General features: G+C 39.3%; 1 protein-coding gene across 1 annotated transcript in view; it reads right to left on the bottom strand.

Annotated features, from left to right (window-relative positions):
- The window catches only part of LOC137502353 (uncharacterized), a 66,843-nt gene that overhangs the window by 8,294 nt on the left and 32,698 nt on the right, over positions 1-25,851 (bottom strand). Inside the window, exons 3-4 of the mRNA XM_068229362.1 lie at positions 19,722-19,801; positions 6,816-6,897 (exon numbers count right to left, since the gene is read on the bottom strand). Coding sequence (XP_068085463.1) covers positions 6,816-6,897; positions 19,722-19,801 — 162 coding nt within the window. The remainder of the gene's footprint in view (positions 1-6,815; positions 6,898-19,721; positions 19,802-25,851) is intronic.

Genomic DNA, 25,851 nt, shown 5'->3' with positions numbered 1-25,851 from the left:
TTCAATGTGTAATCTGCTATTGATACGTCAGTGGCTTCGATATTTCTCATTCGCTCAGTAAGCTAGTTGATTTGCGTGCGCTGGCGCACTATTCCCCTGAACTGAGCGATGTGTTTCTTGCTCGCTGTAAACGAGTCACTTGGTAGCCAAGTGCCATCATGGACGCTATTACTAACCGTGTTCTGTGGAAGATGCGATTGAGACTGTGGAATGGAGCGCGATACCCCTGGCTGATAGCCATGTAAACCAAGGCATTTGCCTTAGTTGCAGTATATTTAGTGTTTTAATATTTTGTATTTACCGTTCTTTAGTATATAAGTGACTGGAATATCTGCGTGAGCGTGCTTCATTGCAAAATGACCTAACAACGTAAGCTATCGGATTATATTAAATTGGACACCCAAGGATCTAAGTACAAGTATCATTTTAATTGTTTCGAAACTGTTCTTGTTATTTGGAGAAGAAGAGTCTGAGTAACACGCTATCATTGACAGTAATACTGTGGGAAATTTCGGCAACGCTGTCAGAATAAATTGTATCAAGCAAACCCCGCAACTGTAATTTGAAATTACGCCTACTTTTTCAAAGACCCGTCGGCGACGGTTTATTCCTTAAATTAACGTGGGATTTTTCTATCCTCAAGATTTTAAAATGTAACACGTTTGTAAAATTCAATATTCCAATTGTAATTGATAATGGGGTAATTCTGGAACTCGGTATATGCGCGGATGGGAGGCAAATTTCTCCATTCATTTTATTTCATTGAGAATATGGTTGTGATACCTTTCCTGTTCCTTAAAGTTATTGAGGTTGTTATTATTATTATTAATTTAGTTGGTGGATTTCTTTCTATATTTCCTGGTTCAGTGCTGTGGTCTCTATAGCACTGTTATCAATGCATTGGGTGATGCTATGTGCTAGTATAATTTTCGTGATGGGATCATTCTTTAACTCCTTACTGGGATCGTTTATTTCCTGTCTTATTCGCACATTACCGTATTCCAAGACCTCCTGAAAATTAAATTCAGTACCCGGCATTTTAATCCACTATTAATAGTTTGTTGGAGGAAATGACTGTCACACATAAAATACTTACCGATGACGATATTTAACGCGGAAGGGAGAAGCCCACTCCAAGAGTAGGTTCATCAAAAGGCCGGGAACAAGTACTCACCTAAAGGTTTAACCTGCCTTGACATGTCATGTGTAATGAGCCACACCATTAAAGTTAAAAGATATTAATCAACACATTCATACCTACAGATGCAATTGAAATTCTACTAAGTAAATGAAAAGAAATATCTTGTCAATTAAAATTAATATTGTGAATCAATTGAAACCAGAAGTTGAAATATTTCTTAGATCAAGATAAAAATTGAAGGCTGAGGTACCTCAAAACAACCTTACCTATATCCCTAATATATTATTATTATCACTATTATTATTGGAGTGTGTACAGTGTCCGGAACCTCAGAATTAGAACAGGCCTTGGCTTACTAGGCAAGGAATATTGTTAAATAAAAATGAATTTTGGTACTTGACATGAACAATCAACTGGCAATATTAAAAAACTGACTAGCACAATTAATTCAATAAATAGATTTCACATTTAACTGACTAGCTAGCAGAATAAATGACAGCCATTAAGCACAATTCCGTCTATGAGTAATATTCGGAGACGGTCATCTATTTTTCAACAAGATAGGGCAGAGAAAAAGAAAATCATCATCAAACAAACTCGTAACCGGGCAACCGGCCATGATAATAGGCAAGGCAATAAGCTTAAAGAAATCTAGCCTTACGGCCATTGATAATTTTGAGGTTTCGTTTACATTAGGGAAGAATACCACGAAATGCAATTGTGAACTTTATGCCTACACTCATCATGCGATGTTCACATAACACCTTTAATAATCTTAACCTCGAGTTAGAGCCTTGATACAGCTTTTAAAACTTACTAGAAGGGATGATTATTGAATTAAGGTTATCATTTTAGCACATTTTAAGAATTCTAAACAGGATAATTGCGAATTACAGATGTGGCATATCTGCCGATCACATGGCCACTGGAATCAGTTCCACACATAAATTTTAACTCACAGCATACAAAAAGGTTATACATTTACCTTGAGGTTCGGACCACAACACTACCTGATTAAAAATGGAAATTGAATGAAATAGTTTACCACATGGGCACGTGAAACGGATGAAAATGATTTGCAACTAAAGAAAGGTAATATTCGTGGTAAATCAAACAATAACTGCTAGTGCTGACTTGAAGAAAACAGCATGGAAACACGAAAAGCCACAGGGGTTTTTATCCAGGATCACAAATCCTTCCTGCACACAACCCAATTTGCTTCCGATTCAGAAACCATCTTGCTCGACTACAGAGGTCATAATTCATTTGTCCAGTTCAACTATTTGTCTCATTGTCGGAGTTCCGACTGGCAGCTGCGCGGTGCGCCACCAACTGGCTGAGTTATTAACGAGGAACGCCAACAGGCTGCGCAGCGATGCACACTCGTTTCTATTCATAATTTGACACGAATCTCAATTCACCTGCGAAAGGAACTAAAGTTCCTAATAATGTCTCAATGACAAAATTAAAATTCTATACATTATTATTCCAAAATCGTGGTTGTAGGGAACTGAAATTTGTTTCCCTTATTCCTTAAAGATACTTACGTTTACGCTCCCCAGACTATTCATGTCCGTGTTTTCCTTTTTCCTTCCATTATGAAGTGTCATTTATCTTATTGCCCTCTATGCTACAAATGTGTGGGCCTTGCCTGTTGTTTGATGATTTTGTGTTAGCTCGGCTTGGGAAGCTGTAGACTTCATCGTGTGTACCGCTGTTCAGTTAACTGTGGAATTTTAATATCGTTTCCCTTCGTAATTTGTAACTAATTTGGGAAATATTTTTATTTGGAATTTTTGCAATTTTCTTGTCTCTTCATTTAATTATTTATGTATGGAAAATTTGGTTTGAGACCTTTGGTTTTAAAATTGTGCGTGTTACCGTGTTTCTGGGATGGATGAAATGTTTATGAAAAACTGGCCAGTGGTGTATTTAATTCTTAACGTGCGGATCCGTCTTAATATTTGTCACCTATTTATTCTGATGCGAGCTTCAGAGTACACTTATTTCTCTGTACTGTAAGAGTTACTTTTAGTTTGTAATGTGAGAGGGTTTTCACAATTTTAATTTTTTTAAATAAGAAATTTGTCTCTTATTTGAATTCATTAATTTAATAAGAAATACTTGCTTTTGGGGGTATAAGTTCTCCAAATTGCTTATTTTATTACATCGTAAGGATTACTTTACATTGTTATCTGAGTGCGCAATCATAATTTTTTTTATGTAAACAAACTGAGTATTTAATGCATAATTGAAAGGGTTGATTTTATCATTAAATTATTTGCTACCGAGCGAGTTGGCCGTGAACGTAGAGGCGCGCGGCTGTGAGCTTGCATCCGGGAGATAGTAAGTTCGAATCCCACTATCGGCAGCCCTGAAGATGGTTTTCCGTGGTTTCCCATTTTCACACCAGGCAAATGCTGGGGTTGTACCTTAATTAAGGCCACGGCCGCTTCCTTTCAACTCCTAGGTCTTTCCTATCCCATCGTCGCCATAAGACCTATCTGTGTCCGTGCGACGTAAAGCCCCTAATAAAAAAAAATATTTGCTCTTTATTTTGTTTATTTTTCAATATATTGCAGAAAGTTTTAAATCTTATTTAAGTATCAATCATATTTTCTCTTTTCCTAATTTTTAAGTAAAATTTTATTTTCTGAATTTTAATTTCGCTTTTATTTAGTAGTTAGCGATATTGACATGGCCACCCCTCAAGTAGTAACCTAAGATCCTGTCATCTTATCCTTTAGGTTCTGGGTCCTCAAAGTCGGATCGTTTAATGCTGCAGCCCCCAAAGGTATTTTGCGTCTTGTGCTCATTTTGTCATTTCATGTGATCATTGTTGTGTATAGGCTTGGGCGTTGCAGAGGGTTTTGGAACAGAAGCAGCAATCCAGAAAGGATTGAGGGAAAGCTCCAGTTTGTCACCCTCCTTTTCAATGTTTACATAGAACAGACAGTATAAGATATCAAAGAGGAATTTGGAAAGGGATTCACAATCCAACGAGTGGAAATCAAGACGTTGAGATTTGCCGATGATATTGTTATTCTATCTCAGACTGCACAAGATCTCGAGAAGCTGCTGATTGTTGTGGACGAAGTCTTGGGTAAGTAGTACAAGATGAACAAAAGTAATGGAATGCAGTCGAACAAAGGCAGGTGATGCAGGAAATATTGTCTTAAAGGAAGTAGATGAATATTGTTACTTGGGTAGTAAAATAACTAACAATGGCAGAAAGAGGACATAAAATGCAGACTACAACAAGAAAGGCACAGCTTTCTTAAGAAAGGACATTTGCTCACTTCAAACATTGAGAGGAATTAGAAAAATGTTTCTGAAGACCTTCATCTGGAGCGTGGCATTGCATGGAAGTGAAAAATTGACAACTAGCTCAGAAAGAAAGAGAATAGAAGCTTTTTTAAATGGGGTGTTACAGAAGAATGCTGAGAGATGGATGGATCGTATCACAAATAAAGAGATACTGAATCGAATTGGTTAGAGATCAAGACAACCAGGACTTATTCAGTTGGTTGTTGAAGGAAGTTTAGGCGGTAAGAACGTTAGGGGTAGTCGAAAGTAAGAATATGACAAGCAGATAAGTGCAGATGTTGGATACAATAGTTACGTAGAAATGAAAAGGTTAGCAAAAGAGAGGGTGGCATGTAGAACTTCCTTTAACCAGTCTGACTGATGACCCAAAAAACAACAACATTAAAAATGGCACCCAGCATGAGGTGTTTAAATATTTGATTTGATGATTTTAATCATATGACGATGTTTATTAATGATTTTGTTACTAACGTATATTATAGTATACCCAATATGCACTCTTCAATATACTTCCTACCATATTCATTACGACAATGTGGGCGCTATCCAAAAATCCCAAACATGTGTCGTCGAATATCAGATTAGGTTGAAATATTACCACATTGAATAAAATGTTGTGGACGTGTCTAAAAACCGCTGTCTTTGAACACGCAACTAAGATTTCTATAACTAAGTGCATATTCAACTCAGACTTCTGGCCAAAGCGTATACACACATCAATTTCAACCAAGTGGGAGAGATGCAATGTTTCTTGTTTTCGAAGAATGCAATACGTAATAAAACTAATTATCGCACTGATCAAAGGTATGTAGACGCACCCCAGTATCCGTCAGCGTATGTTGTCGAAGAACTGCCTTTTAGAAAACTTCTTCGCAGAGTCATTACCAGAACGGGGACTCTCTTTAGTATGGATAAGCAGGTGTTGCTAGTCGCCTTGTCAGGACGCTCACGATGAAAATTATTAGAAAACTTATTACCACATTATTTACAAAAATGTGCACGCTCACGAGAATGTGTAACTACGTGCCTAATAAGACTTGATTTTACGGTAAACATAGGACATTGATCACAGAAATATGGACGCTCACCAATATGTACAAGGAGACGACGTTGAAGACTCGTCTTCTCAGAAAATGTCTTAACACATTGTCTACAGAAATAAGGACGCTAGTCAGTATGTGTAAGAAGGTGGCGCCGAAGATTAGACCTCTCAGAAAACCTCTTACCACATTGTTTACAAGGTTTAACGACGCTCCCCAGCATGTGTACGAAGGTGACGTATAAGATTCGACTTCTGGGAAAACCTCCTACCACATTGTTCACAGCAAAGTGGACGCTCACCAGTATGTGTTAACTGGTGTTTTCGAAGATTTGACTTTAAAGTAAAATTAGAACTACATTTATCACAGGAATATGGACGCTCACCAGTATGTTTAAGAAGGTGTCGCTGAAGATTAAACCTCTCAGAAAACCTCTCACCACATTGATTACAAGTATATGGACGCTCACCAGTATGTATGCGAAGATGACGCTGAAGACTCTTCTCGTAAGAGAACGTCTTACCACATTGCGTACAGGCATGAGGATGCTCTCCAGTATGTGTACGAAGGTGAAACATAAGATTCGACTTCAGGGAAAACCTCCTACCACATTGTTCACAGCAAAATGGACGCTCACCAGTATGTGTCAACTGGTGTTTTCGAAGATTTGACTGTTCAGTAAAATTAGAACCACATTTATCACAAGAATATGGACGCTCAGCAGTATGTATACAAAGGTGACGCTGAAGACTCATCTCGTGAGAGAACGTCTTACCACATTGTTGGCAAGAATATGGACGATCACCAGTATGTTTAAGAAGGTGACGCCGAAGAATAGACCTATCAGAAAACCTCTTACCACATTGTTCACAGCAAAATGGACGCTCACCAGTATGTGTCAACTGGTGTTTTCGAAGATTTGACTTTTCAGTAAAATTAGAACCACATTTATCACAAGAATGCGGACGCTCACCAGTATGTATACGAAGGTGACACTGAAGATTTGACTTCCGATTAAACTTCTTACCACATTGTTCACAAGAAAATGGACGCTCTCCAGTATGTGTAACGAGGTGCCTATTAAAATGCGATTTGTTTGAAAACTTCAGGCCACATTGTTTACAAGAAATTGGACGCACACTAGTATGTGTAGCAATGTGACGCCGAAAGTGCCATTTCCGAGTAAACTTAGAACCACATTCATTACAACAGAGTTCCCATTCGCTATTACGATGGATTGGACTTTTCTCAGAGTCACAGAACATGTGTACGTTGCATTCAGTACGAGTGGGCAACGTGCACATTACCTTACTTCCTTCCTTCGTTATCTTGCACCTACTGTTACACGTACCCACCGGACCTCCGGTAATTAATGGAACATTCCCAAATCTAGAAAACGAAAAAATAAGTTATTAAACTTTACTATTAAGATGACTAAATCAAATACAATAATCAGAAGCAAACGCAATATATGTACCAAGATTGCTTCTTATCACATAACATAGCAGACCAAACCTCAATAATTTTAGATAAAGTCTCAAATACACAAGCCCATATAATTTCCATTTGCCTAATAGAATACATGATAAGTTTGCACTTAACCACAGCACAGACAAACTAATCAAGAGGGTCCTATATGGAAGCAATTATTGTGGTAAATGCTCCTCTTACCTGCATTCGCAACTTCATTTTAATTGAGACTCATCACATTTAAGATGTCAAATAGTAACTAATAATTTAATGGCTTCATCCTTAGGGAGATTATATGTTGTCAGGATTTCTCTATCATCTACTGGACATTGGCAAGGGCTTCTGGCCAAATTGATGTCCAATTTCTGAGATAATCATCTTTCTGACTGAAGCCCCTCAGCTACTTCATCTGAGCTAATACCTGTCAACTTATCAAGGTACAAATAAGAATATGCAGTAGAGTGAGATTCTTTGTGTTCGTCAGCAAGCTGAACTAGAAATTTCGGAGCAAGAAATCGGGCAGAACTTATAACAGTAGTACGGTGGTAGTTCTCTTCATCACACTAGGATTCACAGCACACAATATTCCGAAGACTCCTGTGGTCGGGTTGTATTAACACAAATTTGTATATCTTAGGAACATCAGTTGAATGAGTTTCAAGATGGGTTATTAATCATAAAAAATAGACAGGAAGTCAGGCTAAACTTCAGGGTCAGCCGTTTACGAAGGGTTCAAAACTATCCCATTTCAAGATTCACAACTTCTGTCAAACTCAACAGTTTGGTTGGTTTTCACGCTAGAATCTTTGAGTACACAATGATGGGGCATATGTATGCTTGATGAGTTAGAAGTCATAAGGTGTATATTTTCTATGTGTCCCGTTTCACTGTATTCACGCATGAAAATTACATTACATTACCTGGCATTACCTAGCAAACTTATTTTCAGTGTATTCGAGCATTTTAACAGCATTATGCTTAAACTGAGGTAGAGGTGACACTTCAGAACGAATAGGAAATTTGCCATTAAACCTGCCAGAATCATCCATTTCATCATTGTTCAAAAAATGTTCTTCACATGCCCTTTCTTCAGGAGTAAGGAATGGTTTATAGCGTTCTTCAAGCTTCCAAAACCTCTGCTATTTTGTGTAAAGACAATCGAGATTTATCAGCCTGGCACACCGAACTTTGGCGTTATTTCTAACATAAAAATCAGGGATGGTGCCTGACAATCCCCAACCAAATTTGGTAATCTAACAAAGTGCGATAACCTTCCTTATGCAAGGTATTAGAAGACAAAATATCATAACAGACTTCAACTCTTCGCAAGATATAAGAGGAAGAACGCTGCTTAAATGTTGTAACACTTAAAATGACATCACGAGCAATATACGAACTGGAACAATCAATTTGTTGTACAGGAAGTTGGCTTGTGGATTATTCACAACTGCACAGTTCAACTTCAATGTATAATCTGACACATTAGAGAACGAAACAAGGTTGCATATCGATCATCCAGGCGATACATCAGTATTGCCTATACCAAACACAGGTAGTCAACAAACCTTAGTACAAATGACAAGTATACAAGACACTAAGAATAAATGACTCCCCCAGTCCAATAAAATCTTCAACTAGTACAATCTCTCCCTTCGTGACAAGTCTACAAGACACTAAGAATAAATGACTCCCCCAGTCCAATAAAATCTTCAACTAGTACAATCTCTCCTTTCGTGACAAGTCTACAAGATACTAAGAATAAATGACTCCCCCAGTCCAATAAAATCTTCAACTAGTACAATCTCTCCTGAACAGTTCTTCACTGCTATACACGTTTTGGTTAACTAAATATTTGGGGGCTGGCACAATTGCAGAACTTCTAACAGGTATATCATTATTGGGAATTGTTTGTTCTTTACAAACCAATAAGGTGTGGGGTCCATTGTACCGGGGACACTTGTGTCACTTACACTGTTTAAATAAATGAGAAGCAAAAAATATAGATACCAAAGGTTACATTCCCTCACAAACTTGCAGTGATAATTAATGTTTGTTTGAAATTTCTACAATCAGAATTGCTATGATTATCAAGTTTTCAACACTCACCGTTAAAGGAAATGCTCTTGTTGGTATTGTGTAATAAAATCTAAAACAAATGACAATGACAAATGGGCCATGAATTAAAGAAAATTAGTGGAGCCAATTTACAATGCCTTATTTTCGGAGATAATGCTTGTTGTCCACAAGGGTCCAAAATCCATGCACTGATCCTTGCAATACTATTAACTACTGGTAATGTAGAACCATGGCCTTCCTCCTATAGTGGTACAAATCACACATGTCGTACTCGTGGTGTTCCTCTCATGGTGGTACTAATCACAGGTAATATAGACACAGGGCATGCCATACATAATGGCACCCCTCAAATGTAACACAGACCGATGGTGTTCCTCACACAGTGGGACTAAACGCGGTCACCGACTAGATCAATGATGATGATGATGATCATAATTCTTGTTCAAAGGGGCCTACCCGCTAGGTAACCAGACCCTATTGGTTTGAGGTGCAACAAAATGAAACAATAATTCAAACATCGACATGTATTCATCGACAAGATTCTAAAGTAAATGATGGTGAAGAATTAGCATGAATTCAAAACAATCAGTGGATCCAAATGACAATGCTTTAATGACTTCACTATGCAGGGTAGGATTAAAAAGAACTTTAGGATAAAACATGCAACTTAGCTTGGAGTCCCAATGCTCAATGCTGCATCAGCCTGTTTGCATCCCGGAGTCAGCGTGCTTTCCTCCTCCAAAGAGCGAGTTTGCTACATGTTTTTAGGTCCTATAGCCAAGAACATCCACCCGACGGATGATAAGTTCGAATCCGCACTTAAGAAGATAGTTTTAAAGTGGTTTCACATTTTCATACCAAGCTGGTTAACATGTCACTGTACTGCGAAACTCCTTCTCCTCAAAGACATAGTAGCGCTTAACCTCTTCCTTATTGACAGAGTACTGTATGACCTCTTCCTACCTAGTAGTCATTACAGTCACAAAATTGAGAAAACCTCAGATTTATCTCTCGGACCTCTTAACAGACAACCAAACATACACCTTTATTGAATAGACCTAAATGAATTGCTGTTAAAATATATACTTCATCAATTCACATTCAAATAAATGCCTTCCTCACCACCACCATTCAGGAACAAATGCTGAATCTGCGTGTTCTGAGATAGAGATTTGAACCCCAAAAACTACAACAAAAACTCCACTCATATTCACTTGAAAACGGGTATTGATATAATCGTTTTACATAGAATCGGTTCATCATGAGATTCGACTATTGATTAGTGTCACTATTATAATTAGACTTATGTTTTAATGGTCCACATTTTCAATCCTATATTATGCAATGTGTATCGACTATATAGTATTGGAAAGGTGGACCACTAAAACATAAGTTTTTTTTTTTTTGCTAGGGGCTTTACGTCGCACCGACACAGATAGGTCTTATGGCGACGATGGGATAGGAAAGACCTAGGAGTTGGAAGGAAGCGGCCGTGGCCTTAATTAAGGTACAGCCCCAGCATTTGCCTGGTGTGAAAATGGGAAACCACGGAAAACCATCTTCAGGGCTGCCGATAGTGGGATTTGAACCTACTATCTCCCGGATGCAAGCTCACAGCCGCGCGCCTCTACGCGCACGGCCAACTCGCCCGGTAAAACATAAGTTTAATTATTACTGTTATAACAATTCAATACGGATCAAAAACAACCAATTTATATCCTATGATATTGAGTAGTATGGCAAAGCAACTATGAGCTGCGACATAACAACTTCAACAGAAACCAACAGAGAGCACCATCAGTTAGAAAAAGCTTCTTCCATGATGTCCGCAAATACTACACCATAACCACCACCATGAGGACAACAAATTGTGTTGGAGAAGAATGCAGGGAAGAAGGCTAGGAGCCTGGAAGACAACGATTCTCCAATCCCAAATAATTGCATGTAGCTTGCTATTGCTCCAGAGGAATAAATCCCGTTTGTATTGATGGGCAGAACACACACTCCACTCTCAATGAGGAGGCATATCACATCTCAACATCAGAATGATATTCTTTTTGCCAGTTGCTTTACGTTGCACGGACACAGATAGGTCTTATGGCGACGATGAGACAGGAAAGGGCTAGGAGTGGGAAGGAAGCAGCCGTGGCCTTAATTAAGGTACAGCCCCAGCATTTGTCTGGTGTGAAAATGGGAAACCATGGAAAACCATTTTCAGGGCTCCCAACAGTGGGGTTCGAACATACTATCTCCCGAATACTGGATACTGGCCGCACTTAAATGACTGCAGCTATCGAGCTCGGTGGGAGAGTGATATTCTAGCGCCGATCCATTTACCAGCTGCGGACCGATCGACAATATTACCGCCAGTAAATATCAGGAGCTAAGCAGAGGAAGCAAAAAACCTGCACTGCTCATACAAGGTACAACGCAGTGGCACAACAACAAACACTGGTCTGCCTGTCCCAATCTACACAGTGAAGATGAGAAATCTGAACTAGGATATCAACCACTTGCTCCAAATCTACAATATAATCACCAAGCTTCTGCCCAATGCCATACGAGATTATCTCCTAGAAATTCAGCACAGCAAAGATGGGTACCCCATCAAAATTTCTAAAAATATTTATAGAGTGCAAGTCAACAAAATAGGAATGGCACATTTTGGACACAAGCTACAGCACAGAACCAGGTTCAACAATGCTGCACAACTAACCGCCTTTGCGTCCAGCCTTCACCTGGTCAGTGGTGGTACATGGGGTTCATAGCAGCTACACGGAGGACGTTATCACGTTCAGAAACAGGGACATCAAACATTCCGGGCCATTCGGATCCGGAATTCTAAACGGACACACCTCACTGATGTGTATCCTGTCCCGGATTATGGCAACCATGAACCAGTTTCTGAGGGATGGTTTGCTGATCTACGTGAAGCGACATCATGTGGAGGCCTCTTGGTCACCTTGACCACAGTGCCGACACTGCGATCGCTGCGAATTCTTTGATCATCCTACTATTGCTCACTTCATATGTGCGATTTGTAGTGGACAACACACCTCCAGTGCTTGCACGAGAAGGGGATCACTTGCAGTGAAGATCATCCACCCTTTCTCGGTTAAATGTAAGGGTAAACCTTAACCTTCTCCCACTCAGCCGGAAAAAGTGTTACCTATAACACCAATTGACATCCCTGCCCCTCCCTTCCCTTCCACTCTTCCCCTCCTTGCACTGAGACCATTCTGAAAACCATCACTATGGAGCTCCAAAATATTGTCCCATTCCAATGTCCTGATGTTCTGTATCAGATCCAGCTAGCGGTGCGATTGATCTTCCAGACTCACCTTGGCGGAACTTTCTCGGCGACATGAATGCACTGTGCATTATTTCTACCTGATCCTAGTCCACTGTTCTAGTAAATGAATGTTTATTACACTAATGTGTGTTCTTTAAGGGTCAAGTGACTGCTGCCCCAATAGATGTCACGGAGGGGTAGCAATTAGTATTCACAAATCCATCCCTAAAGAACAACATGATCATTCCTTAAACGAATATCTATCTGAAAACTTAGAGATAGAAATCACTGTTGGAACTCAAATAATAGCTTTAGAAATAATATTTATATACCCACCACAGAAAATTGTACAAAATACTGATCTAAATACAGTACTTACATCACGATCACAGATTTTAAAATTACTTCATATACACAAAAACTACAAGCTATTTACGATCAACTGTTACATAATATACTTACATTTCTCTTCCCCCAACCCACTCTTAATCAGATACGAGCCCTGTATTTCTGATCCTCTGTCTTAACCTAGCAATGAACCGTGACATCACCATACTACATTCAATGGGAAGAGACGATGTCCCTGCCTTATAAACCATAAAAATGTACTAACAAACCCATAGCAACATAACCAACATCCTCAGTCATACCTATTGGGTAACATACAAACAATATCAGACATAATATGCAATATTGAACTACCTACTTCACAACATTAATTACATGATAAAGTTAAGGAATTAGAATCCCCGCTAACTATTGGCAACCGACTCCACATTCCTCACCACACCTCCCGTCTACACAAACTTCCCCTGCCTCCCTAAGCACTCCAAATATTAAAATATTCCCATGAACATTACAAGGCACACCTTCGGAACTGTGACCCAAATATTCAGGAAGAGAAGAGTTCGAACCTTATTCTACTCTCCCTGAAACCTGATGAAAAAATTAAAAAATGATGAATGCCAATTTTTTCATGTTAGAATTACAAACGCGCAAGGAAGAGTAGAATAAGGTTCGAACTCTTCCCTTCCTGAATATATGGGTCACAGGTTCGAAGGTGTGCCTTGTAATGTTCATGGGAATATTTTAATATTTGGAGTGCTTAGGGAGGCAGGGGAATCAAGCATGGTTTCAAAGACCTTCATATGACTACAGTATTTTCTCTGGAACCATCTGAGTTAAGACCGTCGAATGTTACACTTATATGAACAAGTTATTCTTCACATGAAGGACATATATTTTGCAATTTTATTTTAACAAGACAAAATTATAAACATTTTGTGACTTATATGCTTCAAGCTCGATCATCTCTCAAGTGTGTACGGACTTAACAACTGAGTTTCTCACCTTAGATATTAAAGAAATTTACTTCAAGGTCTGATGCACCATAATCCCATTCCATAATTTTGTACCATAATTTTTACTTGTTTTTAATCACTATTGCATGTGTGCCATGTGATTGATACTGCTTTTTGAATGTTTGTATTTTGTTCAAGTGTATCACTGGCTGATGATGACAGGTAATCAGTGTCGAAACTAGTACCACTCTTTTATGAACCACATGCGGTATAATTCACATCAATGAATTAGTATTGAAAAGGGTGGACACAAAATCTCGACTCCCTCCATCTCATACCTCAGTAATACGCAAGTTTCTGTCCTCAGCACTCCATATATGACCATGTCTTTCATATCTCTGTATCCATTATAAAATATTTACCTAACGAAATATGCACAGCCCTTACCTGTCTTGATGTTGAGAATGCCTTTGAAGGGAATGATATATAAATTCCATCATCTTCGAGTTCCAAAGACAATCACCAATTTCCTAGCGAAAATCAATGTCCAAAACAAATTTATCTACAACTCTCCAATTAAGGCATGAGTACCACAAGGTTCCCACTGTCACCACATTTGTGTGTCCTGTTTTGTAACAATATTACCCAACCGATATCCCCACTTTCATTGTGTCAGTTTGCTGAACACACAGCACTACTGGCTGTGGAATCCAATAACTGATCCTTGCAATCCCGTCTTCAAACCAATTTAAATGAACTCGAACAATGACTCAATCTCTGACAAATCAAGATTAATGTCAGCAAAAAAAGTACTTTTTTTTTCCTAATAATAAATGTAGATGCCGTCCCACTAACACCCTTTCTAACCTCATATAATCAACCCCTTGCTGTAACGACCTCACTAACCTACTGAGGTATAATGTTTCAAAATAATTTTCAATGGGATGTACATGTGGACCAAATTTATAAAGAGGCATCCCACAAGATACAGATCCTCCCCTGGCTGTCAGGTCAAACCTGAGGATTAAAAGGCGTACAAATCACACCTCCTACCAAGCACCACTTCCCACTTCCGAGTCAGACCATAGATACATTTAAACTCAAAAAGGAATTATGGACATATACAGATCGCTCACCTCTGGGGGAGGTTCTCATTGTTATTTTTTTCCTCAGAAATTATGTCAACTTGGCTTAGTCACATGAAGAAGAATTCATTAATAATTTTATGTCATCAATTGTATACTGAAACTTAAAATATACATAAATGTATCTAAGTAAAGATATAAAATATATTTAACATTGTTTCACTTCGAGAAAAACAATGTTTTCTTTTCTGTTATTATATTTGTAGTGATTCAATACTTTGACAAGAAAATTATTTTTATTTCCTACAACGTGTTTTACAAAAGCAGAAGAAAAGTTTTTAATTTAATTCCATAAAACATGTGAAATTAGCACACAACCATAACTGAATCAAATATCTGTAAATGTAATTGGCCAAAGAGTCCATTTGTTAGAGTGATGGCTAACTCCTATAGTGGGGAGGAGGAAATAACTATTAAACTAAGAAGATTGGTTCATCTCTCTTTGCCTCTCTCTGCCTTTAGGAAAATATCTACCATGAAACAAGCCACCCGGGGTTATATTTGCAAGGATTGAGGAATAACCTTCCTCTGGGGGTACAGCAAGACTTCCATAAGATGTCATGTAATGCAATTTTTTGCTGCAAACACTGTAAATAATAATATTCTTAATGCAAATGGAAATACACTTGATCTTATAATTACGAATATTAACACATTAACAGTTTTTGTGTTTTTTTGCTAGGGGCTTTACGTCGCACCGACACAGATAGGTCTTATGGCGACGATGGGATAGGAAAGGCCTAGGAGTTGGAAGGAAGCGGCCGTGGCCTTAATTAAGGTACAGCCCGAGCATTTGCCTGGTGTGAAAATGGGAAACCACAGAAAACCATTTTCAGGGCTGCCGATAGTGGGATTCGAACCTACTATCTCCCGGATGCAAGCTCACAGCCGCGCACCTCTACACGCACAGCCAACTCGCCCGGTCACATTAAGAGTATACAAAGATGAGTGCCCCTTCGTTAAGAAGGATAGTTATCATCCTGTAATTGTAGTCACACTAATATTAAACAGAGAGCGTAACCACATTTCACAACAACCTAAACAATCTAAGTGGTTATTTGACGTTAGAGGGGTTAATTTCTTTCATATGTATAAAATGCTTGAGAAAATGGATTGGTCTAAGATTGTAGAATTTGCAAATGCTGACCAGGCTGTTGAGTGCTTTTTTGCTCAGGTACACTCTGTATTTTGTGAAACGGTACCAATGAAGAATTTTCACACAAAGATAAAATATCCTCCATGGTTTATTAATTAGAAATTCAAGAGACATCACTAACTTCTTGTTCAACAGTATTGTCCGATCAAAACTTGAGTATTCATGTATAATTTGGTCTCCATGATATAAATATTATCAAAATCAAGTTGAAAGAGTGCAGAAACGCTTTTAAAGATATCTTTATTCTAAAAATATTAGAAATTCCCTTTTAGAAATTATGTTTCAAAATAATTTTTGTTGAATGAATTTAAATACGTATCGCTAGCCAGTGGGTGTGTAACAGCTCATCAAATTTCTCTCTATAAGAATGTTAATGCATTAATTGACGACAACAGTTTGCTTCACGAGTTATGCTTTAAAGTTAGAAAAAATCATTTAAGATTTTGGCAATTGTTCATAACTACAATCTCTGAAACTGTATTTTCTACGAACTCTCCATTTATCAATATGTGTGAAACACAATAACATAATTAATACATATCATATAGATCTTGACTTTGTGTATGAATGTGACACATATGTAAATATATATAAAGAATTGTACTCATCAAAGTGATTTGTTAATATGTATAATATTTAAATTATTTGGTTATAGTTTATTTTTTAAATGTAGTAACAGACTTCTGTATAATTTATGTGAAGCTGTTTCATCCATTTCATCATCTCATTTACATAGCATTTTCATATTTTCTTCTTTTTGGTATTTCTGTGTGATTTGTGTCAAATAATTGGTAAAAGCTACCTATAATTGGAGTGTGTCTCTGTTGGTGGCACATTTAATAAATAAATATAATGCTACTTTTAAAGTTCACTTCTGACTATCATTCTTTGATCAGCCTTTTACGCTGATGGCAGTAGAGCGCTCACCTCCTATTTTAGCCTACACAGACATGAAAGGCTGCAATGTTACAACATCACCTCTGTCCAGCGATCCACAGATCAGCCCTTTATTCTGATGACAGTGGAGCGCTAACTTCCAAAGTTAGTCTACACAGACTTGATAGGTATCTTTCAACATATATTTAAATTCTGAAGCCAAAACTTTAATCTCTAGGTGATGTAAACATTATGGTATGCAATTAGAAGTCTCTAAATTTCAAATCTATGAGCTCAAAAGTTTTAAATCAACAAGTGAGTGAATCCGTGGTCGCTCAGTTCTGAAATTGACGTCCATTACGTCCATATAAGCAATCCAAATATGTTATGCCTTACCCATATCCCTAGTCCCAAATAAACAATGTATACACACTATCATGTACAGAACTACAAGTTCAACTCTGATTCCCTCAGGTTGCCTTCCGTTATGTCCCTATGAGTATAAAAGTTACACCATCTCTGTATTCCCATTAGCAAATGTGTAGCCACTATCTTGTTCAAAGTCCAGCACCAAGTCTCAAAGATCACCCTCCAATCTTTCCCCTAAATGAGAAAAGCATATGTATTAAGCCTTACACCATGTGCCTGGTCTCATTAGTACAATGTGTAGCCGAAATTTTGTTCCAAGGTCCGCTCCAAGGGAGCTAATGCTTCTGCACATTGCCTATGCAGTGGCCTCCACGGTATGCACTAGCCTTGCATCTTGGTAGGTGTGTTAAGTACCAACTGATGTGCCCAACTTAGCACACGAGAGCGAAACGCAGGCAACCAAGAATGAGTTAGGTCGAAAATTTATAATGTCCAATAATGGACTATTATATAGGTATTATAAATTTACTCATTCAGGACAAATATTCATGTTCCCTATGGGAATCAACATCTATATCATCTGATGGCCAGGCCGGCATCAATTTTTGGAAGTGAGACATAGTGTCTCATTGTGCATTGGCACTGCTTGAGGCTTCTAGTAGCCTATGTTGTGGCCTCCACGGTATGCATAAGCCTTGCATCTTGGTAGGTGTGTTAAGTACCAACTGATAAGCCCAACTTAGCACACGATGGCGAAACGTAGGCAACCAAGAATGAGTTAGCTGGAAAATATATAATGTCCAAATAGGGACCTTTATACTGGTGCCAACAAGGCGGCCTGCTGATCACAGGCTGACTTACTTTAATTTCGTGCAATTTTCTCACAAGCCATGATCAAACCAACAAGTTTAGACCATGAGCGAAGTACAGGAAACAGAATTCGAGAACGATATGCATGGACCTGTGCTGCCTTGAACCCAAGATATTGGGATATTGAGGACTTCACCCCACGTCTTGTCTGCAGAGAGAGCTACTCAACATACACTGACTGACAGAACAAATGCAACACCAAGAAAGAGTGGTTTGAAAGGGATGAAAGTTGGGGAAAAAACAGAGACGGCACGGACACATCATTGATGTTTATTTGAAACCGATATGCAGGTTACACAATGCGCACGGCATCGACTCAGTAGGATATAGGACCACCGCGAGCGGCGATGCACGCAGAAACACGTCGAGGTACAGAGTCAATAAGAGTGTGGATGGTGTCCTGAGGGATGGTTCTCCATTCTCTGTCAACCATTTGCCTCAGTTGGTCGTCCGTACGAGGCTGGGGCAGAGTTTGCAAACGGCGTCCAATGAGATCCCACACGTGTTCGATTGGTGAGAGATCCGGAGACTACGCTGGCCACGGAAGCATCTGTACACCTCGTAGAGCCTGTTGGGAGATGCGAGCAGTGTGTGGGCGGGCATTATCCTGCTGAAACAGAGCATTGGGCAGCCCCTGAGGTACGGGAGTGGCACCGGCCGCAGCACATGCTGCACGTAGCGGTGGGCATTTAACGTGCCTTGAATACGCACTAGAGGTGACGTGGAATCATACGCAATAGCGCCCGAAACCATGATGCCGCGTTGTCTAGCGGTAGGGCGCTCCACAGTTACTGCCGGATTTGACCTTTCTCCACGCCGACGCCACACTCGTCTGCGGTGACTATCACTGACAGAACAGAAGCGTGACTCATCGGAGAACACGACGTTCCGCCATTCCCTCATCCAAGTCGCTCTAGCCCGGCACCATGCCAGGCGTGCACGTCTATGCTGTGGAGTCAATGGTAGTCTTCTGAGCGGACGCCGGGAGTGCAGGCCTCCTTCAACCAATCGACGGGAAATTGTTCTGGTCGATATTGGAACAGCCAGGGTGTCTTGCACATGCTGAAGAATGGCGGTTGACGTGGCGTACGGGGCTGCCACCGCTTGGCGGTGGATGCGCCGATCCTCGCGTGCTGACGTCACTCGGGCTGCGCCTGGACCCCTCGCACGTGCCACATGTCCCTGCGCCAACCATCTTCGCCACAGGCGCTGCACCGTGGACACATCCCTATGGGAATCGGCTGCGATTTGACGAAGCGACCAACCTGCCCTTCTCAGCCCAATCACCATACCCCTCGTAAAGTCGTCTGTCTGCTGGAAATGCCTCCGTTGACGGCGGCCTGGCATTCTTAGCTATACACGTGTCCTGTGGCACACGACAACACGTTCTACAATGACTGTTGGCTGAGAAATCACGGTACGAAGTGGGCCATTCGCCAACGCCGTGTCCCATTTATCGTTTGCTACGTGCGCAGCACAGCGGCGCATTTCACATCATGAGCATACCTCAGTGACGTCAGTCTACCCTGCAATTGGCATAAAGTTCTGACCACTCATTCTTGGTGTTGCCTTTGCTCTGTCAGTCAGTGTATAAATAGCAAATTCCATATTGTTGAGGATTATGGGTGTAAAATCTAATTAAGCTCAACAGTACTTACTTTTCTTCTTTGAAACAAGCGACCAGCTGACCTACTGTGTGTTCGTCTACAGTTATTTCATTCTTAATATCGCTGGAAGGCTGTAATGAACAAATATACAAAACAAAGTAAGAAATGTAGAGTAAACAGATAACTAGAGTAAATGTTTATAAAAAGACATGACACAGCTGACAAAATATACTGCATAATTGCACAATAACAATATCAATTTATTCTCCCAATGTAAAAAGGAAACAAGCAAACAAGTGTTAAGTCAATATTATATGAAGAACAAGAATAAGAAAAGGAACTCATAAAAGATAAAGAGGACAGCACTGGAAGAGGGAGCAAAAGAAAAAGAAAAACTGGAAGAACAACAATAATCTCTGCAATTTTTTCTTCTCTTCCTACAACTTCCTGTCATCGTGTTCATCGTATTATGTGTCCTTAAATGACTGGTCACTTGTTTCTTTCTTGCGTTCCCGCAGACGACTCTGATTGTCAGAAAGACATATATTGGATCTTAATATAAGAAAGGTCTACCTCTTGCCTACCATGTTCAATTTCGTACAACAAATAGTTAGTTGTTGAACTTTTCATTGCCTCTTTTTTTTTTTGCTAGTTGCTTTACGTCGCACCGACACAGATAGGTCTTACGGCGACGATGGGACAGGAAAGGGCTAGGAGTGGGAAGGAAGCGGCCGTGGCCTTAATTAAGGTACAGCCCCAGCATTTGCCTGGTGTGAAAATGGGAAACCACGGAAAACCATTTTCAGGGCTGCCGACAGTGGGGTTCGAACCTACTATCTCCCGAATACTGGATACTGGCCGCACTTAAGCGACTGCAGCTATCGAGCTCGGTTTCATTGCCTCTAGAAAATCTGAAGGCTTTATTAATACAGACTTACAACATTTACATTCAGATTTTAAAGGATAATGATGGCCGTGTTCTCTACGGATAGCAAGTACACCGCATTCCCGGAAGCCACAGAACTGATTCTCGGACAAGTCAGAGATTATTATCGCAATCTGACGGCTAGTTGCTGGTCCAGTCAGGTTGTATGAGAACAAAGAAGTTGTTATTTGATAGAGAGAGAGTCCATAGTCTAAAAAGCCAAGAATAATGGCCAAGAAAATTTGTCATGCTCACCAAACACCGACTTGTAAACTGCAGGCCATCAGGCTGAGCAGGGGTCGCTTGACAGGGTAATGTCCATCAGAGCTGTAGAGCCACAGGTTTTGGTTTGGTCTTAAAAGGATTCTGTTCAAGAAGTTTAAAACTACCTAGTATGTTTTCTAGACATGACCCGAAATGCCTAACATTTAAAAAAAAATTATCAATCAAGTGAAGTAGCCTACACTTGACTTTGTATGGAATGTTAGATTAATGTTATCTCTCGGGTTTTGCTTCCTCGCAAGTGAACCTTCCACTGTTCTAACAAAGGTGAAAGGATTCAATTTAGTTAAATGTCATTGATTATTTCATCAATAGAACAATATTTAAATGAATTCATCAATCTCAACCTAACTAATGACAGTTGAAGGATCATAACTAATGTCGTATATTTTGAAACTAACAACCAGCAAAACAGAAGAAACTCCCATTGTCCTGTGTAGCAAATGCTGCAAAAAAGTCAAAGATCCAAAGCACAGGATAATACTTCCCTGTAAAATCACAAGGCTCAATTCATCTCAGATGAGTCTCTTCAGGATCAGCTGCATCTACGGATATGCCACGAAGCACATGTATGTAGAATTATATTGACTTTAATGTAAAATTTTATATCGGAAAGGCAAACCCGTTTGTTCACAACAACAAAGCTTTAAACAACAATCTATATTAACTTCATGAGAAGAAACATGCTTGAAACAGGCGATTCTCCAGATATATCCATAAAATATTTTCAACGGACTGGTCACATGAAGATTAAGTAGGCCACAGGTGGATGAAAACAGAAACGATGTTTAATTAGCTCTAGTAAATGAAGGCAAACTGACGTACTGGAGAAAAGATGGTTCGAACTTTAAGAGGGACAATATTGCTGATGAGACGCTATGCAATGGAATCTAATAATGTCACTGACAGCACACGTTAGTTTTATACCTACCTTGTTGTCACGATGTTTTGGAATCGTACAGCACGAGCGTGTCCTCAAGGTCTTCAAGAAGCTTGCAGCGAAGCTGCATAGCCTTACAGGACAGTGGCACGTTGGGTAAAAGCCTTTTTTTTTTTGCTAGCGGCTTTACGTCGCACCGACACAGAGGTTTTATGGCGACGATGGGACAGGAAAGGCCTAGGAGTTGGAAGGAAGCGGCCGTGGCCTTAATTAAGGTACAGCACCAACATTTGCCTGGTGTGAAAATGGGAAACCACGGAAAACCATCTTCAGGGCTGCCGATATTGGGATTCGAACCTAGTATCTCCAGGATGCAAGCTCACAGCCGCGCGCCTCTACGCGCACGGCCAACTCGCCCGGTGTAAAAGCCTTTAACGAGGGACGCCAATAAGTGGCAGACGTGTGTCAGCCAGGTTATCCTAATGTCAGTGAAGGGGAAGTGCATGTTCTTGCCGTGTTAATGGACACTGCTCGATGTCATATAGCATGTGAGCTGGCCCAAGACACCGGGTCAACTTGGTGCTTCGGGTGAGTTTCTATTTACAAAAGGAATTCCTCGTTGTCTCCGCTTCCGTCAAGCTAATATGCAATTTATTTCCTTCCTTTAGGTCCGCCTTGGTTCGAAATCTTTCTAGACCCTCCAAAAATCCTTCTGAACATATTGTGTTTTCAAGAAATCTCAGCCATCAATCTACAATACTCAAATTTATGCATATTTATGGCTACGGGTTTCAAAATATAAGATCAATATTACGTGAAAAATATACTAATGTATTTTTTTTGCTATTTGTTTTATGTCGCACCGACACGGATAGGTCTTATGGCGACGATGGGATAGGAAAGGCCTAGGAATTTCAAGGAAGCGGCCGCGGCCTTCATTAAGGTACAGCCCCGGAATTTGCCTGGTGTGAAAATGGGAAACCACGGAAAACCATCTTCAGGGCTGACGACAGTGGGGCTCGAACCCACGATCTCCTGATTACTGGATACTGGCCGCACTTAAGCGACTGCAGCTATCGAGCTCGGTCTAATGTAATTTAATTTACAGTATTCACACAAGATATTAGTCTCTATACTCTAGATACTATCAAGACAAACTCGAACATTCTACACAGGTCATTAACATATATACTATGATTTTTTTTTGTTAAGAATGAAGCCATGTTTTCCAGTGTTGACTTAGTTTAATGTAACAAAGGCTTTTCAGTCCGTCAAACACACAGCAAATACAATGTAAATTATAACACTATAAACATACCTGTAAAATACACACTAACATACAAAGAATGACATGTTTCGTTCTACAAGAACATCATCGGATTCTATCAAATCACTTAAAAACAAGCTTATATATGTACAGTATTGTTTACATAGCGTAAACTTGTCAATGATAGAGAGTTTAGTGATAACATGAAACAGTAATGACAAAAATAAAATATGTACAATTATTAATATAATTAAAACTTACATAATTATCTAGACTGCCGATGTTAAGTCCGTTGTCACCAAATACTATCTCAGGACTGTGGTCGTGGAAAGTTTGTGGTGGGGCACGCTGCGCGTGGAGAGGGGAGGGCAAGAAAGGGAGGGGCCTTGTAGAGCGATATGGATCTCTCCTATTGGATGATTAAATCGAGTACACTATACAGTAGAGAGGGGAGGGAGAAGTAGGGCGGAGCGGCTGGAGCGCTGTGGAAACTTCCATCATCACTGAAGAGGGGAGAGATGTTATTGACCTATTTCATTTTAAATGTACCTTTATGTAATATGATGAATGCAATTTAATAATTATTTTTTAAAGTAAGGAACGGTATTATTATTATTATTACTATTATTATTATTATTATTATGATAAAAGCAATTTAATGAGTAGGTTTTGTCAGATATTATGTGAGTAGAGCGAATAGGGGGAATTATTTAAATGTGTATGCTCATTCAGATTATTCGTATTAGCATTTTTGCGACGTAAATTTCTATTGCTTCTTTTATATTCAAAGATTTACTTTTATTTTCGAAGTGTAAATTTTTAGATCAGTAATAATGTTTGTGAAATGGTGTGAACAGTCGTATATGTGCTCCCCGAAAGCTGAATGCCGATTATATCTGATCACGTTTTTGTGTTCTTCGTATGTTGTATGGAAATTACGTTTTGTTTGACGAAACATACATATAGGTATTTTACAGGTATGTTTATAGTGTTATAATTTACATTGTATTTGCTGTGTTTTTGACAGACTGAAAAGCCTTTGTTACATATATACTGCGAGGAGCTGTTTTATCAAAAACTTGGTGCTGTAATCTGATTTTCCCTCACGTATAATGCCTTTTAATATTTTATCAGCCAATTTTACTGTGTTAAATAAAATTAAGAACGTTAATAATCTGATAAGGCCAATTGAATGCCTTTAATGTGCAATTAAGATATATTTTATGAAGAATATTTACAAAAACTCAATGCTGTATTCAATCTTTATAACATCCACAAGCAATTTGACAACGTCATTTATATTTTTATATTCAAAAGATTGTATTGTATCTCATAAGAATTATTCCAGTCTTTGTATTTTAAATATACAAGTTTTGTGGTATACACCCAATGCAAAAACTTACCTGAAGAACAAGTTGTACATACATAAATTTTAAAATTATATTAGTGTAGTTTTCAGAATGCCTTGTAACAATTTTCTTAGGCAGATGATGGCAACTATAATGTAAAATAAAATAAAATAAGATAAATAAATATCTGACGTATTAGTAACTTCACAACTTTGTAGTATTGTATAGGTGGAACAACTTACCCATATTTCCTAATGAAAATCTTGATTCTATATGGACCAAAAATGAAATTTTTTACATTAAATAAGGTGGTTAAGGCCAGATATCGGTCTTGCTGTGGGGTGGTTACCCTTGATAGACCAGGTACCGGCCTATGACTAACATTTCCTGTGTCTTGAAACCGTCCCCAAAACCTGGAAATGAAACTTTATGGCACAATCAAGGATACAGCGACTTCGGTCCGTGTCTGGCCTGCTTCCAGGCGGCCGAGTATTCTACCCTGCAAGACGGGGTCCAAATGGCGTCGTTGTGCCTTTGTGTTGTCACGATCACCATGAGGCTACACTTCACACACTATAACACGGCAAACACGACTGAGGGAATATGGGGCGCAGGCACTGGCTGGGTTTACCTTGCGGTTACACCGCCAGTCAAAGCTGAGAACACTCCTTTCCTATACAGAGCGAACACGTAAGGTTGGTATGTGCATATCACTGAGATTTATTGAATAAAGGTGCCGGTTTCAATATTTAAATGTCATCATCAGCCATAAATATTTTAACCACACAATTGAGAAAGGACATGATAATTAAAATTGACGTTATTATACATAAATAAATACATAGCGTTTAAGAATAAAAGATGAAAAAGATTTGACATGTTATCGACGTATAAAAGTCTTTTGAATCGCTTATTTACACTGTGTGCTGAATAAAATTGTAAAAAAAACTTATAGCAATCACTTGATACACTGTTAATGTTGATCTGTTTATGTACAAATACTCAAACCTTCGCGTCATATTTACGGTTGCATTTGAATCTACGGCCTGGCTAACTTGCCATTGAAATCTGTATCACTTTATTCCATCTCGCTCCTTTTCCTTTTCCCTGTGCGACTTAGGTCGCTAAATGTAATTGCATCTTCTCCACCCACGGGGCTATATTCCATCGTTCATATACGATGTTTCCTGATCTCATGTCTCTTGTCTACCGGTCTGATGTCGGACCAGCCGGAAAGCGAGTCTTAATTGGCCCGCTCGCTGTCCTAAGTTCTTTTACTGTACATCGCCGGGTAGCGTGAAGTCAGTTGATTGTCGAGCGCCATGAAGGTCAGAAGCTTAATGTGGTGGCTCTTGGTTAGAGCGTCTACCTACCTCAACATGCCTGGATAGCATGTAAAGGATCAGGGCTAACACCCTGAAGTGTTGTTTTTATCTTATTTTCTTTCCTGGAGTGGACGTCCGCTACTTATTCTACTT

The sequence above is a fragment of the Anabrus simplex genome, chromosome 10, assembly GCF_040414725.1.
Source record: "Anabrus simplex isolate iqAnaSimp1 chromosome 10, ASM4041472v1, whole genome shotgun sequence".
Lineage (NCBI taxonomy): Eukaryota > Metazoa > Arthropoda > Insecta > Orthoptera > Tettigoniidae > Anabrus > Anabrus simplex.
The sequence above is the reverse complement of the archived record's forward strand: the minus strand, read 5'-3'. Positions and strand labels throughout refer to the sequence as shown.